Here is a 17,804-nt window from a genome sequence, read left to right as displayed (position 1 = left end):
GCTCCCAAGTGACAACGAAGGCCGAGCAAAGAATAAGAAATAAGAAAAATAAAAGAGAAGCCAAAAAAAAGAAAAAGGCCCTCTCTCAAGTCTTAATCAAATTCCTTGTTGTATTTATTGCCAAACCTACGGTAAGAGCGCGACAGGAGAGTATATCAACGGAGATTAGAGAGGGAGATCAGAGTTTTGGTGTGTACCATCATCATATCCCCCTGTCCCCTCCGTAACAAATACCTTCGCTCACCACACACCCCTCTTCTCTCCCTTCTTCTCTCTTCTTTCTCTATGTAGAGGGATTCATAGATTAAAGCGTACATAAAGACATCAACAAGAAGATAGGGGTGAGTGAGGTAAAAAAAGGGAAGGGTCACAAGAGAAGGGAAAGGTCTGGATTTATTTTTTAGTTCTTTCTAATATTAAGGAGAAGGAGAGAAGACAATCCAACCAATCGGATGAAGCCCCAGCAGACCCCCTCCACCGAGACGGCCTCCTCCTCCTCCTCCTCCTCCTCCTCTTCCGCCGCCGCCGCGCCCTCCTCGTCCGTCCCAGAGCTCCGGCAGGCCGCGACCGCCGTCACCTCGGGAGATGACGCTCCTCCTACCCCGGGCGGCCCCGGAGGCGCGGAGTCGGTCGTCGTGGAGCGGCGGGGCGAGCACTCTGCCGTGTGCCGGTGGACGGTACCACAGTTCCCCCGCAGCAAGGCTCGCGCCCTCTGGTCCCGCTACTTCGAGGTCGGCGGCTACGACTGCCGCCTCCTCATCTACCCTAAGGGCGACTCCCAGGCCCTCCCTGGCTACTTTTCGATCTACCTCCAGATCGTCGACCCCCGTGGGTCGTCGTCCTCCAAGTGGGACTGCTTCTCCAGCTACCGACTCGCCGTCGTCCACCCCTCCGATGACTCCAAGTCCATCGCCCGCGACTCCTGGCACCGCTTCTCATCCAAGAAGAAATCCCACGGCTGGTGCGACTTCACCCCCGCCGCCGCCATCCTCGACCCCAAGGCCGGCTTCCTCCACCCCCCCAACGACGCCGTCCTCATCACCGCTGACATCCTCATCCTCCACGAGTCCGTCTCCTTCTCCCGCGACCACGAGCTCCAGCCTCCCCCTGCCGCCGCGGACGTCCTCAGCGGCAAGTTCACCTGGAAGGTCCACAATTTCAGCCTCTTCCGCGAGATGATCAAGACCCAGAAGATCATGAGCCCCGTCTTCCCTGCTGGCGAGTGCAATCTCAGGATCAGCGTCTACCAGAGCTCGGTCAGCGGCGTCGAGCACCTATCCATGTGCCTCGAGAGCAAGGATACCGACAAGGTGCAGCTCGTCCCGGAGCGCAGCTGCTGGTGCCTCTTCCGCATGTCGGTGCTCAGCCAGCGCCCCGGAATGAACCATATGCACCGCGACTCCTATGGCCGGTTTGCTGCCGATAACAAGGGGGGAGACAACACCAGCCTCGGCTGGAATGACTACATGCGCATGGCCGACTTCATCGGGCCGGATGCGGGGTTCCTCGTCGATGACACTGCCGTGTTCAGCACCTCGTTCCATGTGATCAAGGAGTCCAACAGCTTCACTAAGAACCCTGGGCTACTGCTCGGGGGGAGGGCTACTGCGAGGAAGTCAGACGGGCACTTTGGCAAGTTCACCTGGAGGATTGAGAACTTCACCAGGCTCAAGGACCTCCTCAAGAAGAGGAAGATTACAGGGCTCTGTGTCAAGAGCCGCAGGTTCCAGATTGGCAATCGGGACTGCCGCCTCATCGTCTATCCCAGGGGTGAGCACATGACCATCATCATCATTATCACCGCCTATCATTTTTCAACTCCTATTGCCTTTGAAATGCTGTGGGATTCTTCTAGATAGAGTTAGGAATTCCATTTGTCGGATGCTCTTCCATTGAATGCTAAAGCTACTCATTTATATTCTTCGCATGAGTTGTTAAGATGCCCAATCTGGCAGCAGCAATACTTAGCTTTAATAATGGCTCATATGGGTTGATTGTTTGTTTGTGATTGAAAAAAAAAACATATAATATACACACTAACCGGTTTGGCCCTTGTCTGCTCTTCTATCTAATGCTTAAACCCATAGCCGTAAAGGTATAGTTTAGATAAGACTCATGGCGTAGGTAGTTTGTATGTGCCCAACATTGGCAGTGATGCCTGTCTTTTAACATTCTTTTATTGAATGCTAAAACCCTCTAGTTGTGAAGGTATAGTTTACATAATATAACTTGGCTTTGGTAATTTATATTACCCAATCTGGAATTCATGTTTATCTTGGATTTATGCTGGGATTTGCATGTATTTGGTGGGTGGTATGATCTGATTAATTTGTGATACAGGAAGGTTTATATTACTGATTGGATTGGCTTTCCTGAACTCTTTTGTTTGAATGCTTAAACTCTTTAGTTCCAAAGGTATATTTTACTTGTCTTTGGTGCTTCACATGTCTAAGTTGCCATGATCTTTGCCCGACATTATTTTATTGAATGCTAAAACCCACTAGTTGTCAGGTATAGTTTACATGGTTCCCCTAGCTCTGGCACTTCATATACCTGATATGGTACTAATGTTTCTTTAGGACCAGTTCTACAAATTATTAGTGTGACACTTGGATTCAATGGCTTATATGTTTTGATTAATTTGTAATACAAAAACTCATAAACTGATTGGATTGTCCTTCCTTTCATTTATCCTTTTAATGGACACCAGGGCAGTCCCAACCACCATGCCACCTATCAGTGTTTTTGGAAGTCACAGATTCCCGCAACACAGCCAGTGACTGGAGCTGTTTTGTGAGTCACCGGCTGTCAGTTGTAAATCAGAAAATGGAGGAGAAGTCTGTCACCAAGGAGTCACAAAATCGTTACTCCAAGGCTGCAAAGGATTGGGGCTGGCGTGAGTTTGTGACCTTGACGAGTCTTTTTGATCAGGATGCTGGGTTTCTTGTCCAAGACACTGTTGTGTTCTCCGCAGAAGTTCTCATTTTGAAGGAGACCTCTATAATGCAAGAATTTAGTGACTCAACAGAGTCTGAATTGTGTGGCATGGGTTCTGGTTCTCAGATTGATGCTATTTGGAAGAGAGGGTCTTTCACATGGAGGGTGGAGAATTTCTTTTCCTTCAAGGAGATTATGGAGACACGGAAAATCTTTAGCAAATTCTTTCAAGCTGGTGGTTGTGAGCTGCGAATAGGTAAATGGATGTCTAGGGGTTATTTGATTTACTACCTTTCATGATATGTTACTTTGCTCAGGTCCCATTTGTTCAATTCTTTTATTCACGATAATGCAGGTGTCTATGAGTCATTTGACACCATATGTATATACTTGGAGAGTGACCAGTCATCTGGGAGTGATCCTGACAAGAATTTTTGGGTCCGGTACAGAATGGCTGTGGTGAACCAGAAGAATCCAGCAAAAACTGTGTGGAAGGAGTCTTCTATCTGCACAAAAATGTGGAACAATTCGGTTCTCCAATTTATGAAGGTCTCAGATATGCTGGAATCTGATGCAGGATTTCTTGTTCGTGACACAGTGGTATTCGTTTGCGAGATCTTAGATTGCTGCCCTTGGTTTGAGTTTTCTGATCTAGAGGTGAGATTGATTGCAGGAATATAATCTAATTATCTAACCGTTGTGATAGATGGAGCCAGTTCATGATTTGTCTAGTTTTCAGGCTGGGCTGTTGAACAATAAGTTTTATCTGGCAATGTGCTTTCTAGCAACATGTTTCTTGGCTGTTAAGACTATGCTCATGTGCGTAAGCTCACTTGCAGCTATTTGCATGCAACTCAACCATAGGATTAGATGTAAATGATGAAAAGGTGGTCGCTGTTCTCCAGCAACTATAGGTTATCTGGTAGATCAACATCTACTTGTTACGTGAAGATTTAAGCAGTTTTTGCAGCTGAAAGTTGCTGAAATTAAGCATATGCTAGGACACTCTTTCATCTTGCGCTGCTAGAACTCACACGTTAAGTACTTAAGTTGGTTATTTTGTTTTTCTTTATGCTATGCAAAATCGGTGGTACCGTCCTGAACCATCCAGTTCGGGCCGTACTAGAGGTAGACCGGCACGGTTCGCACCCCCCCCGGCCGCCGCGTGTGGTCCGAGAAACCGGTGATGGTGGGGGAGAGGGAGAAAGCAAAAGGGAGGGAGGGAAGGGAGAGGGAGGAAGGATGAGAGAGAAGGAGAGGGTGGGCAGAGGGAGGGGGAGAGGGAGAAGGAGAAGGAAAGAGATGAAAAGAGAGAAAGAGAGAGGGAGAGGGAGGAAGGGGAGAGGGAGAGGGCGGTAGAGAGAGAGGGGGAGAGAGAGAGAGAGAGAGAGAGAGAGAGAGAGAGAGAGGAGAGATAGGCTGAGGGGGGGAGGGGGAAGGCTTTCAAAGACCTCTCTCCTCTGTGCGTCAGAACAAGGGCATAGCCCCTATTTCAAAATTTTTCTTCTAAGCGAGGAGGGGAGAGAGGGCTTTCCCCTTCCTTTGGCCTATCTTTCTCTCCATCGTCCTCTCCCTCTTTCTCCTTCCCTTCCTCCATCCCCCTCTCCCCCCTCTCTCACCGGTTTTCTGTTAGTACGTACCAGAACGGTACAACATGGTATCGACCATACCACCGACCTACCAGTATAATTGCCGGTTGCGGTACTACGGATATAGGTGCTATGACATATGCTATTGAATGTTTCATGTTTTAATTATATGGTTAGTAAGTTCATCAAAGTTTTCTTTCTTTGTTGATATAAAGTACGTGCTGGCTCTGAATAGAGTGAATTATATGCATTTAAATTTTGACAACTTAGATAGGTCTTCATCTTCAATAGCTGCCACCGCTTTAATCTCCTTCAATGGCATTTACATTAAGGATATTTTGTTTTTCTCAATTTCATAAGCATACAGCCACCACATTCATGGCTAACTGATTCCTTAATGCCTCCTTGATGGAAAAGTTAGATACTCGTGGAAAAGTTCGAGTTGTAGTCTATCAACTTGGGAAATAAGTAGCTTCTTGTTGACAGAGATAAATCTTCTCACTAAATGTGCTTAGTGATCCAAGGAAATATTTTTTCCTGTTATTTAGGTTTTGCGTGATGTGTATATCTGTTAATAGGGACTTCTTGATGATGAAAGAATACTAAGTGTTTATACTTTCTGGCACAGATCTTCATTTTAATCTTGGGAAGGCACAAACACAATTATGTTTTTCCTACTTCTTTCCTTTTTTTTTGCTTTCATATTCCTTTCTCCCTCTGGTCGAGAGGAAATTCTCACGAGTTCTATTTCAGTGTGACTTAACACCTATTATTCACTATCCAATTTCTACGCATTTTCATCCCTACCAAGCTTAATTAGATGGAGAGCTGGCTGTAAAATCACTCCCTTCTGTGGGCCCTTTTTAACTAGAATCATGCTCTACAGCTGAAAAGTCTTGTAATTGGATTATGATGATGATAACTAACTCTGATTAAATGGTATAAGGCTTGCTGTTTAAGGTACACATCTCTATTCTTGAATTTTTCCCTCCTTTTTACTTTCTTCTCCATTTAACTCTCTGTTTTATCTTTTTGCTTATTTGTTAATTACTGACTTAATATTCGGGTATGGTGTACATAAGCAATACATGGTTCGGAAACTAAACTTTTACTTATTTTTGGTTCTTAAGAAGAGACCATCCTTCAACTCTTTCCAAAAGGTTGACCTCATTAACTAGACTACCACTTTCATATTTGTTCAACTTTTGAATATATGTTTTTCCCTTCTTTGGGACCTAATTTGTTGAAGCTTTGCACTGTATCGCTTTTTATTATCTATATGCATTCCTTTCCTTCCATCCACATAGTTTATTCCATGTATCTGCTTGTTTTCTAAGTGCTGCAATCAACCAAAGTTTCCTAAATCTTTTTCTTCGATTAGCTATAACAAAATAACCACCATTTCTTTTGCGTATTTCAAATTTAGCCACACCATTGAAAATTTAAAAGAGGGGGGAATAGAAAAGATGAGGCAAAGATGGAACTTACTCTACAAGTCTTATTTCTCTACAGTCCTGGGCTCCTAGCCTTTTTTTCCATTAACTAAATATTGGTAATCAAAAATTTTGTTTCTTCTACAAAAATCACACTGTGCATGGAATACTTGTTTCTTTTATACTTTTTTACTTATACTCAAAAGTTCTAAGCAAGTATTGACAGTTGGTAGGTGAGGCTGTTAATGGGGGAAAGAGGGAGTCTCTCACACAAGGAATAGGGAAAACGACAATTAAATGGAGAAAGCAAAGCATTAGTTGAATCATTATATCCCACTTGAGCTACTAATGCTATCTTGACCTCTATGTTGCTGTATAATGCACTAAAACCCTTGCCACTTTTTTGAGTGACAATACCCTGGCCACTTCCCTGATATTGTTGCATTATTCTATGCTACATGGACTTAGATTCATGTATCGGGTGTGGGTGTGTGTCTAAGTGTCGAATCTAGTGCTTTACGCCTCACCATTGAATCCCCTATTAATACCTAACCTTTGTAGTATGCCCTTGTGCCCACACATGGTAAACACTTGGAGTTAGAGTAGGAAACAATGCCATGTATCTGCATAGGGGCATATCAAGCCCCCATAGTAGTACCCTACTAGGTCGGTATGGTATGTTTGTTCTTAAAGCGCTTATTGTATCATTTCAATATCTAAGAAATTTTTTTGACAAAACTGTCTAGTTATCGTACCAATATCCAAGGTTCGCCGAACCGGTACCAGAGGTCGTACCAGCTGGCGATTGTTTCGGCATGGTACGGTTCTGTACGGTATCGTTTTAGGGCGAGAGGAGGAGGGGGAGGGAGAGGAGGGAAAACCCTAACCCTAGGGGGTTGGAGAGAAGAAGAAAAGAAAGAAGGATGTGAAGAGGGGGGAGAGGGAGAGAGTTTGACGTTCTTGCTGGGTGTTGCTGTCACACAAAAGAGGAAGGATATCACTGACGGAGGAAGACGAGGAGACGAAGGCTAGGTTTCTTGGGTGGTGGAGGTGGATGTGGACGCCGATTGAGCGGGAGGAGACGTCAACAAGGTCATTGCTTGAGCGGGGGGTGGGAGAGGGCCTCGAATGCTGTTGAAGGCCCTTGGTCTATCAAACTAGAGGGGTGCATGAGAAATATTTTTGTCGAACCGTGCACATGTGGGTGGGTGGGGGTTGGCGAGCCGTTCGGTTCTGCTCATATGGTTTGTCGAACTGAAACAACCCTGCAAACTATTCTAACTTGGCATCGGTTCTAACTTGGCATCGGTTCATCGGTTCGGTTCGGTATAGGCAAAACTTCCTGATTCAGAATCGAGCGGTTTAGCAGACCTTGCTCGTATCCATGTCTAAGTGCTGGGAATGGGTACTTTAAACTAAATCGAAGGGTCTAGGTGATGTAAGGAATTAAAGAAATGGAGGGTGGCTTATTAGATGGAATGATTCAATGAAATAATAACTGCATCTTATTTTAATAATTGGTAGTTCTGCATGTGCTTTATAGTAGATGCGAAGAATGTAGACTTGGAGTTTCATGCACGTACATAATAGCAAATAAAGTTGTCTGTGAAAGTTTTGGCCATCTATAGCTATTGTGTCTCTATCATTTTTCATATATTAACTATTAATTTCAAACTTTTACCGTTTATCATCCATTTGGGCAGAATGGCAGATAGATTGGTAGACGGATCATGATTTTGTTAACTAATGATGTTACCTTCTCACCGGTTGTGGAGTAATAATGAGAAATGTTCCATTGATCTAGCTACCTGTAGCCATGAAAAGGAATTATCTCAATCAAACTAAAATCAGAGCGGAAAAGGCATGTATAAGCCCATCATTCGAGTTATGTTTGAAATACCATTTTAAACAAAGCTTGTAATGCCATAAATTTTTTAGTGTTTCTCGCTGGCTACCATTTATGGAAACAGTAAAGGTGTCTGGAATCTACATTAGTTAGATGATCACTGTCAAATGATATTATACTACTGTGCTACTGTCTCTCTATCCCAGTGATCATGGGATGCATGAGCAAAACTTGTTCTGCCTTCTTGTGTTATATATGTTGAGTGTGGCTTGAACTGCATGATTTTATATGTACTCATCCTACTTCATGCGCTTTATCTGTTGCTGATGTAGGTAATTTGATGTACCTATGATGTTGGTTTTGTCCTTATGTTCTCTTTTCTAATTTTAAGCTCTCTAAGTTGCAAGATCTTCTAGTGTTTCTATTGTCCATGCAAGTTATTTCTAAGTGATAATTTAATCTTGATGCATGTCATCACATGGTCCATGATGTGCTGATCACCTAATGTTGCTTATGTCATCTATTCATCTTTGTAAAGTGCGACTTGATATTGGATGGATCTGTGAATATGTGGATAACTCTCATGCTTGTTTTTGGTAGAAAGGTACGTGCCCTCATTTTTTTTTCTTTTTTTTTCTTTCCATTATCAGGTTTTGGCTTCAGATGATGATCAGGATGCATTGTCAACAGACACGGATGAACTTATTGAGTCTGAAGAGAGTGACGTCAGTAGTGAAGATGAGGAAGACATGTTCCGGAACCTTCTTTCCCGAGCAGGTTTTCATCTGACATATGGAGATAATCCTTCTCAGCCGCAGGTTACTTTAAGAGAAAAGCTTCTAATGGATGCTGGTGCAATTGCTGGATTTCTATCTGCTCTGCGGGTTTATCTTGATGAGCCTGCTAAAATAAAGCGCTTATTTCTTCCTGCCAAACTATCTGGGAGCACTGGAGGCAAGAAAGATTCCACAAGAGGTGATGCCAGTTTTCCGAGCATAGTGAATTTATTGATGGGGGTTAAGGTCTTGCAACAAGCTATTATTGATTTACTTCTAGATATAATGGTCGAGTGTTGCCAATCTTCGGAAGGAAGAACAGGATACGATTCTTCTGAAACAAGCTTGAAACCTTCTCCTGGTTCTAATGGAGCTAGCAGTCCACCAGAATCCACTGGTGACAGTGAAGTTACCGAGAATGCACAATGTCATGTGTATCAGAGATTGGAATCTGGAGTGGCTGAAATTACCCAGGCACTGCAGAGCTCAGACCTGATTGCAAATGGGATACCAGACAAGACCAACCTGGAACAGTCCATTTTTCCTCCAGAGACGTCTGCTGGGGATCTCCATGTAGATAATGGTTTTATTCGAGCTAACAAGGTACCAATATTAGTTAAGCTTCTGTATTTCAGTATCTTCTGGGTTTCAATTCTTTATTCTATAGCTGATTAAGTGAAATCTTGTCTTTAGCCAAAATGGCCAGAACAATCTGAGGAACTCTTAGAATTAATTGTCAATTCACTAAGGGCCCTCGATAATTTTGTGCCTCAAGGGTGCCCTGAACCAAGAAGAAGGCCTCAATCAGTCCACAAGATTGCTCTGGTGCTGGCTAAAGCTCCAAAACATCTTCAACCAGATCTAATTGCCCTTGTGCCAAAACTGGTCGACCATTCGGAACATTCACTTGCAGCTTGTGCACTCCTGGACCGACTTCAGAAGCCAGATGCCGAGCCATCATTGCGCTTACCGGTATTATATATATCTAGCTCTTTTAGAGACATGTTCCCTCTCAAATAATTGTTATCCATTTGACTGGAGAATTTCAGTTAAATTGCAGATTTATTTCTTTTTGCTTGTGAAAATTTTAGATGTGTTTTTTACACATCTCTGTAACTCTGGTGGCCTATTTCAATATGTACTTCTTTTTTTTCCTCTTCAGGTTTTTGGTGCTCTCAGTCTGTTGGATTTTGGAAGTGAGGTGTGGGAGCGTGTATTATTTCAAGCTTTTGAGCTCTTGTCAGATTCCAATGATGAACCTCTTGTGGCAGCCGTGAGTTTTGTTTTCAAAGCTGCATCTCAATGTCAGCATCTTCCTCAAGCAGTATGTTTGCATGTTCTCTGGAATTTGACTTAGATTATTTTTGTTTTTTTGCTGGTGCTTTTAAACTTTCATTTACTACATTCCATCCCTTTTTTATATTTTATTGTCTTCCCTGTAGGTCAGGGCTATCCGTTCAAGGTTGAAAAGTCTGGGTGCGGAAGTTCCACACTGTGTGTTGGATGTTTTAGCAGAAACAGTGCATACTTGTACAGATGTGGCTGAAGCCATTTTAAGAGATATTGACTCTGATTGTGAGCTTGACGGAAACTGTGTGACAACACCTTGTGGTATTTTTTCATGTGGTGTAAATGGGCTTTCGGCTGAAGGGATGCATATGGGCCAAGAGCTGGTTTTGCATGGATGCCAACATCTGTCTGATGTTTACATCTTGATAGAGATGTTAACTATGCCCGGCCTGTTTGTTGAAGTTTCACAGGTCTTTGAGAGAGCTGTACTGCGAGGAGCCATTGGGCTGCAGTCAGTTGCCATGGTATTGGAAAGACGCCATGTTCAAAGGTTAACTGTTAAATCTATGCCTCTTGTGGATGATCAACAGAACAAACGAGTCCTGGTAGATGGAAAATTCGAGGCATTGCCTGTCCAAGAAGATGACTTCACATCAGTTCTTTCTCTTGGTGAAGTATTATCTCTTTCTAGCGACACCAGAGTCCAGGACTTCGTGAGGATGCTATATGCTATCATGTTTAAAATTTACGCCGAGGAGCATTACCGACTTAGGATGTTGAAGGGGCTTGTTGAACATGCAACAAATACTGCAGATAATTGCCAAGTAGCTGATATAGATATGGATGTTTTGGCTTTTCTTGTTCGAGAAGAAGATGGGATTGCTAGACCAGTTCTGAACATGATGCGGGAGGTTGCTGAAGTTGCTCAAGTTGGTCGTGCAAATCTTTGGCACCAAATTTGTGATATTGAAGATGAAAATATCCGTTTTCGAGAGGAAAGACAAGCAGAACTTTCTAATTTTGCACATGAAAAAGCTGTTCTGTCCCAAAGGCTAAATGAATCTGAGGCTACTAACAACTGTCTTAAGGTATGGCTCTCTTATAAGAGTTATCTAAGTTTACTTGCGATCTTCATAACTGACTCCTTTCTTCAATTTCAGTCTGAGTTAAAGGTTGAAATGGACCATTTTGCTCGCGAAAAAAAAGAACTCACTGAGCAGATACTTGAGGTTGAGAATCAGTTGGAATGGGTTCGATCAGAAAAAGATGAGGAAATCGCAAAACTCTCGGCTGATCGGAAAGTTCTTCAGGACCGCCTTCATGAAGCAGAGGCACAACTCGCACAGTTGAAATCTCGAAAACGTGATGAATTAAAGGTAATTTATATATCCTGTTGGATGCACGACCTTTACTCTTCCAAAATTTTTGCCATCTGCATTGCAGGGAAACTTGAGTGGTTATGCATTTGAGTGAACAGTGGTCGCTATTGCACTTTTAAATAAGTGGTAATATGCTTCTTAGAGTGCATGCTGATAATATACATGCTGTTGTTAGCATTCCTTATGTTTTATGTCTAGTATGTATATGTAAATCAATTGCCATTTGTCTCATCTGTTCAATTATAAATCTGAATTGGTATGCACTCAAAATTATTTTTTTCTTGTCTCATTTTAGCTTATTAGATTCGTGATTTGTAGTAGACATTGAATGTATTGTTAATCTTTTGTGGCAGTCTGTTCTAGATATGTGTCAGCTATTATAATTTTTTTGAAGTTACAGGCTTTGCCTCTTTGCAGAATTACTTTTTATCTAACCAGAGATGTTATGGCTAGTGATCTTACAAAATAAAATCATTTCACAATGCTCTATAAGAATTAGATTGAATCAATTAATAAAGTTTGATTGTACGACTTTATATCTATTAAAAGTATCTTCCTGAGAGTATTAGATCATTCTAATTTACATAATTAAATCCTTAGTTATATAAAGCAGAAATAAAAATAGGGCAGGAGCAGGGGTGATCGCTACGAGAGCGATGTTCAGTTACAGATTGTCAATTGTATGAGGATCTTCATAAAGGTAGTTCCTAAGGGCATATTACCATATCAAGTTTTTTACGTATAGGATGGAAGAGGAATTTAGCTTAGAATGTAATGTGCTTTGACTGTGGCAGCATTCTACATCAATTGGATCTACCAACGAATGATATAGAAAGTTTATCTTGCTTCATCATCAGTACAGTTGCTTCAAATAGTATTTGACGTATATGTGGTAAAGCTAATTATTTTGCCTTACCAAGAGTTGCATTTCATTAGTGTTATCTTTATACATAAATTCAACAAGTGAAAACAAGGCGAGGGGTATTTAGGACTTTAAGAACAGATATGATTTCTCCTTCCAAGTGTAAAATTTTAATAAATCATCTAATACTTTTAACTTTTTGTACAATCTTTTGGTGGTTCTTAAACATACTGTACAACTAAATGCAACATCAAGCAATGTATGGCATGTAAAAAAAACCAACCCATTATGGTTGATGATGGTAGGCCAGAAGCCAATCGTCCATAATGGCACAGAACATCTGGAAGAGCTCCCTAACACTTGCAAACTTTAAATAGTACTTGTTAGCATTGAGATATCATATCACAGGGGGCTTTGAATTGGAGATCCACAAAATTTGACTGATAGATATGTCATATAGATAACTTTTAGATGTGTACTGCTTATTTGTCTTTTATTTTTCTTTTATTTTTCCATATATAAGATTCAAAAATTGTGATGTATTTTTTGTTGGAATCTCACTGCATTCCAGGATATGATTTTTAAAATCAAATATTTATTGACAGTAATATTTTTTTTCTCTCTTCAATTTGATACTTCATATTCTTTCATTTTTCTTTCTGTAATTCATTCTGCAATCTTTATGCTGTTTACTTTAATGTTGCTTCAAACTGTCATTATTCATCTGCACATTTTTCTTCTTCTTGAAATATTTATATTAGTGCCTTTATAGGTAAGCGTAAGGTATTCACAAGGATTACTCATATTCATGGATTGATACTGTAAATGAATTTGATCCTTCAATTGGTGCAGAGAGTAATGAAGGAAAAGAATGCTTTGGCTGAAAGGTTGAAAAATGCAGAAGCTGCACGAAAAAGATTTGATGAAGAATTAAAACGGTATGCCACAGAGACAGTGACTAGAGAAGAAGTCAGGCAATCACTTGAAGATGAAGTTCGACGACTGACAAAAACAGTGGGACAAACTGAAGGAGAAAAACGGGAGAAGGAAGAACAGGTGGCTCGCTGTGAAGCGTACATTGATGGGATGGAAGCAAAGTTGCAAGCATGCCAGGTTTTTTCATCTTCCTTTTGCTTCAAAAAATTATCTACTGTTAGTTAACATCATCTTATGTATGGCTTCCCTGGACCCATGATTTACTAGAACATAAATGTTTTACTGATATTAGCCTATTCTCTAGCTGTTGGGCCCTATCCATGTTCCTTGGTTTTTTAGATGGACATCAGAATATAAGTAACATGTCAGAAACCTTAAAATTTTGGAAACACCTTTCTTATATCCTCCAATTTTACTATGTTATAGATGCTCATCCAGGGCACCGGACATGCCAACCAAAATAATATTCCAAATATTTTTTAAGATGAGCTAGCCTTCCATGTTCTTGTATGGTAGTAGTCTAAGCAATGGCATTTCAAAATTGCCTTTCACCATTTCTGGGTTTACTTCTTGTGTTCCTCAGGGATGTTCATTCTATTCAGTTACTTTGTATACAAGAGCCTGTGTGATGCCACTATTAGAACAACACAAGGCTCACACATTACTTCTTAATTATTTCTCAAACTTTTCTTGAAACATAAGAAAAGGCATTGCACCTGTATGCAGTTTCGTTATTAGAAAACTGTTTGTTTGATGTTGGAAACTTCAATTTGAAGTGTGTGTAGGAGCAAGCAACCATCATTCAAAAGAAATAGCGGGCAGAAGTGCCTAGGAAGTGTTTTATGTAATTATATCAGATATTATAAAACAATGAACATCTATTGAGATGGTTAGTATTTGTTTTTTTAATAGATGCGCGATGTAGGAATTCGAGAAAATGATGAACAGTGAGTGGTTCTTTGATCACTAACTAGTATTTTTTTGCTTATTATAGTATTTCTATGTTGTCAATAAAGATAATTTAAAATTTAGTAGAAGCATCACGAAGTGGGTGTTTAGAGCGCATTTAAAATTTTGGAGCAGGTGCAGCATCTTACAAAGAGGATTTTAGCTACTAAAAGGGAATTATGCACAAATTATTTTGAAAATGTCTATTCAACTAGTGAAGTTCTGGTGTGTAGTTTTTTAAAAATAAAGGAACATGTGTTTAAAGTTAATATTTTGCTTCTTAAGGTTCATTATCATCAATTCTTTTAACCTGGAGGATTGGGAGAAAGGGACGGAGGATGTTTGGTATGCATGCTTTTTTAGCAAAGCCTGTTGGATATGAATGTGGTTTTCTGAGTAGCACGGGATATGCACCTTTACTGCCATCATTGGCAGCATGATGAGTGAATGGATTATTGGTGTGCTATATGTGGAAGGAGATCACGTCACAATGCAGGGGACTGCTAGAGGTCGGTTGTGTCGGGCAACAATGAAACCTTGTTCCAGATTTCACATGGCATAGTCAAACTTGAATGCAAGCTTGGCAAATGTTTCTTTTGCTCTATTGTTCATAAGTTTATCAGTATTTATTTATGCATTAACTCCTAATCACACTTGAAGGCATCATTAGTGTACTCTATAATTTGAATTTTTGCAAAAATGCATTTGTTACTTTGAATAAATTAAACTTAAATTTGTTGAAATAAGAAAATGTGCAGTTTTGATTATTTTGGTGCATATTTACCTCTAAGATTTTGAGTTCTTCTATGTGATATAAAAATAGTGCGGTTAACAATATCCAACAATTTGAAATTAAAAGTCGAACACATATGCTACTGAAATGCATTTTAAAGCAAAGCAAGCTAAACAGTTAAACTACTTAGTAGTATCTTGTTATGTAGAAAACTAAAATTCCCAAAAACATTTAATAATTTGTAATTAATTTCAACAAAGATGTGATAAAATCTTCCAGTGAGATACTTCCACTAATATATTTAGGTAATGGTACTTTATAACAAGAAAATTTAGCTTTAAATGATTAAAAAATTTTAGTAGGATTGCAAATTAAAAGGAGCCATGATTGAAAACTTACCGCCATCAAGAGTGACTATTTTTACTGCTACATATTTTTAAACAATATAATGGAGGAAGATCAAATATCTGATTGTTATATGAATCAAATTGATAAGGATAAAATGCTCATCAGTTTTCAGATGGCAGATATTTCCAGAAGAGTAGGTTTGTGGTTCTCCTTGTTTCCTTCTTGGATTTGAGTCAATCCCTGGTCATATTACTTTCGTTAAATAATAAAACAATAGATAACTAAATAAATAGATAGATAGATAGATAAATGGTTCCATCTTTGCTTTCTTTAACCATTTATCTTGTGGACAAAATCTTGTCTTCTATGAGAAGTGATCTCTGGAGGCCATTACCCAATAAGAATGCCAAATTGGGGCACCTTCTCATCTGTTATGCTGATTTAAGTAGATATGGAGTTTTTAATGGGACTGGAAAATTTGATTGCCATAACTGACAGGGACCTGACTGAGATTACTTCTGCATCTCATTATTTGATCAGCCATTTTTAGTAGTTTGAGATATGAAATTCTACCACTGCTTCTGACGTAGGACAGAAGGAGAGGAGAAAGAAGATGAGGAAGAAGAAGAGGAGGGAAGAAAAGAGGAGAAGGAGGAGGGAGAGGGCAACTCAATATTCTCAAATCCCAATAATGCAAACTTTTGTTGTCAATTATGTAGCGATGGATTTATATAGACCCAAATGCCCAATAAGAGTCTGCATAGAAATAACATACTGAATTCCTCATAAAATTCTAGTCCTATAGTCCAAATAAAAATAAAATTCTCTAATTCCTAAATAACATAAAATTTTCTAATTTCTATATTTGCATCTAATGGTAGTGCGTCTAGATTTCTTATAAGACGGTTCAACTTGTTGTAAATGGAAGCATATAAACATGGGCCATTATTTTTTGAAACACACCAACTCTTTACCTAGCTGTATTTTCTATTTTTCTCATTTAAATTCACATGCTATACTTATTCTACGCATGTGCAGCAATATATTCATACCCTCGAAGCTTCACTCCAAGAAGAAATGGCCCGTCATGCTCCGCTTTATGGTGCTGGCTTGGAATCCTTGTCGATGAAAGAGCTTGAGACACTCTCTCGCATTCACGAGGAGGGACTAAGACAGATTCATGCAATTCAGCAGAGGAAAGGCAGTGGGACTCTTGTGAGTGGACACGCACTTCCTCAAGTCCATGGGTTATACCCCACAGGTCCACCCGTGGCTGTTGGTCTCCCACCTTCTATCATCCCTAATGGAGTAGGAATTCATGGCAATGGGCACATGAATGGTGCGGTGGGTCCTTGGTTCAACCCCACTTAAAACAGAAGCCCAAGCCTCTGTAATTCTATGTAAGCAACGATATCTTTTGGCTGGCCTCGTTTTACCAGCTGCCAGTAATTCATATGATAAGCTTTTCTCTCCCCGTCTTTTCAAGTCGCTTCAACATTTGACCTGGTAGAACAATCGGATCTTTACCCAATATGAGAGTGTTGTCATATAAATAAGAGAAGAAAAAAATACAAACTCCTGAGCCAATAGTTTTGTAATAATTAAACATGAAAGGGAAGTCCGATGGAGCTAGCAGTTGCAAATGAAATCTTTGCAGCGAAGGGAACACCAAATGTTGAATTTGGTTACCTTCTCTTGTGAATCTTATTTGTTGTTTGAATTCCCTCAAAGCTACCTGGCTATGCTGTTCAAAATGTTGACATTAATTTTGTTGTTTTTCCTACTGAAAATGTCTCTTCAGCATCTTATTGAGATGGTCACGAGCAAGTTGATGAACACTGTCAGGTGTGGTTTCAGCAGCCATTTATTAGAGAACAATGAGGAGTACAATGCTTGTAAACTGACATTCGCTGCTCTTTTTTGAGGGCTTATCACAAGTATAGCTTGTCTTACACAGTTTTAGCTAGTTTTAGCTTCAGACATTTGCTGCTCTCTTTTGAGGGCTCATCATATGTATGACTTAACGCAGTTTTAGCTTGTCTTGTGCAGTTTTCTTCACCATCTCTCAGCAACTTCATCGGTCAGGTTTGGTCCCCAACTGTGGATGTTTAATAATTTGACATTAGTGGTTTCACCTCGTAAAGCGGTCAGGTCATTCTTCTATGAATCTGTTCTATTCTGCTGCACATCTAAAACTCTGGTGTATGTTTGCGAAGGGATCTCCCACTTTCCACCATACAAATATCAATCACGAGGTATGAGGTGTGTGTATTCTTGCCTGTAGTGCAGCTAACCATCGTGTATGCATTATGATCCTCGAGCAAGGCCGGCTCTTTGCGACGCTTGCACACCCTATTAAGTTCATTTCTTGTAGGTGCAGTGACTACCCTCGAGATGTCCCGAATGAGGAGTTAAAGGCTGAAATCAATTCTTCCTTGGTAGGCGACTAGTACTAGGATGAATCAAGTTACCTGGAATGAATCATTGTTATAATTGATTTTAATATTTAATGAACAAAAAATTCATAATAAAAGAGTAGGCTAAAAAGTATTGGATATATGGCAAGGTTTAAATAAACCAAGACAACAATGTAGCAGCCATTTTTCTGAAAAAATAAAAGTTAATGGCCATTAAAATGGTTTTGGAGGCCTCCTGTAATAGCCCTTGATTAAATATTATCCCATTATAGCGTCAAATAGCAAACCAAAATGGTGGCCGTTACTTTAC

General features: G+C 40.3%; 1 protein-coding gene across 1 annotated transcript; it reads left to right on the top strand.

Moving 5' to 3' along the window:
- The first annotated feature begins 225 nt into the window (after nucleotides 1-225).
- LOC103710127 lies at nucleotides 226-16,897 on the top strand. The gene is made up of 10 exons (XM_008795744.4): nucleotides 226-1,770; nucleotides 2,711-3,193; nucleotides 3,293-3,594; nucleotides 8,456-9,184; nucleotides 9,275-9,553; nucleotides 9,744-9,905; nucleotides 10,024-10,959; nucleotides 11,032-11,247; nucleotides 12,965-13,225; nucleotides 16,116-16,897. Exons 1-10 carry the CDS (start codon nucleotides 453-455, stop codon nucleotides 16,446-16,448), a joined length of 5,019 nt encoding a protein of 1,672 aa, XP_008793966.2. The 5' UTR covers nucleotides 226-452; the 3' UTR covers nucleotides 16,449-16,897.
- The last annotated feature ends 907 nt before the right edge of the window (nucleotides 16,898-17,804 follow it).

Source organism: Phoenix dactylifera, unplaced genomic scaffold (genome assembly GCF_009389715.1).
Source record: "Phoenix dactylifera cultivar Barhee BC4 unplaced genomic scaffold, palm_55x_up_171113_PBpolish2nd_filt_p 000046F, whole genome shotgun sequence".
Taxonomy (NCBI): domain Eukaryota; kingdom Viridiplantae; phylum Streptophyta; class Magnoliopsida; order Arecales; family Arecaceae; genus Phoenix; species Phoenix dactylifera.
This window is presented reverse-complemented; position numbering and strand designations above follow the sequence as displayed.

What these genes read in the sequence shown, in the direction of transcription:
- LOC103710127 (XM_008795744.4), top strand. Translation starts at nt 453, where the DNA reads ATGAAGCCCCAGCAGACCCCCTCCACCGAGACGGCCTCCTCCTCCTCC. An exon ending in CCTCATCGTCTATCCCAGGG is followed by an intron (nt 1,771 to 2,710) that starts GTGAGCACATGA and finishes AATGGACACCAG; the next exon opens with GGCAGTCCCAACCACCATGC. An exon ending in CTACTAACAACTGTCTTAAG is followed by an intron (nt 10,960 to 11,031) that starts GTATGGCTCTCT and finishes CTTCAATTTCAG; the next exon opens with TCTGAGTTAAAGGTTGAAAT.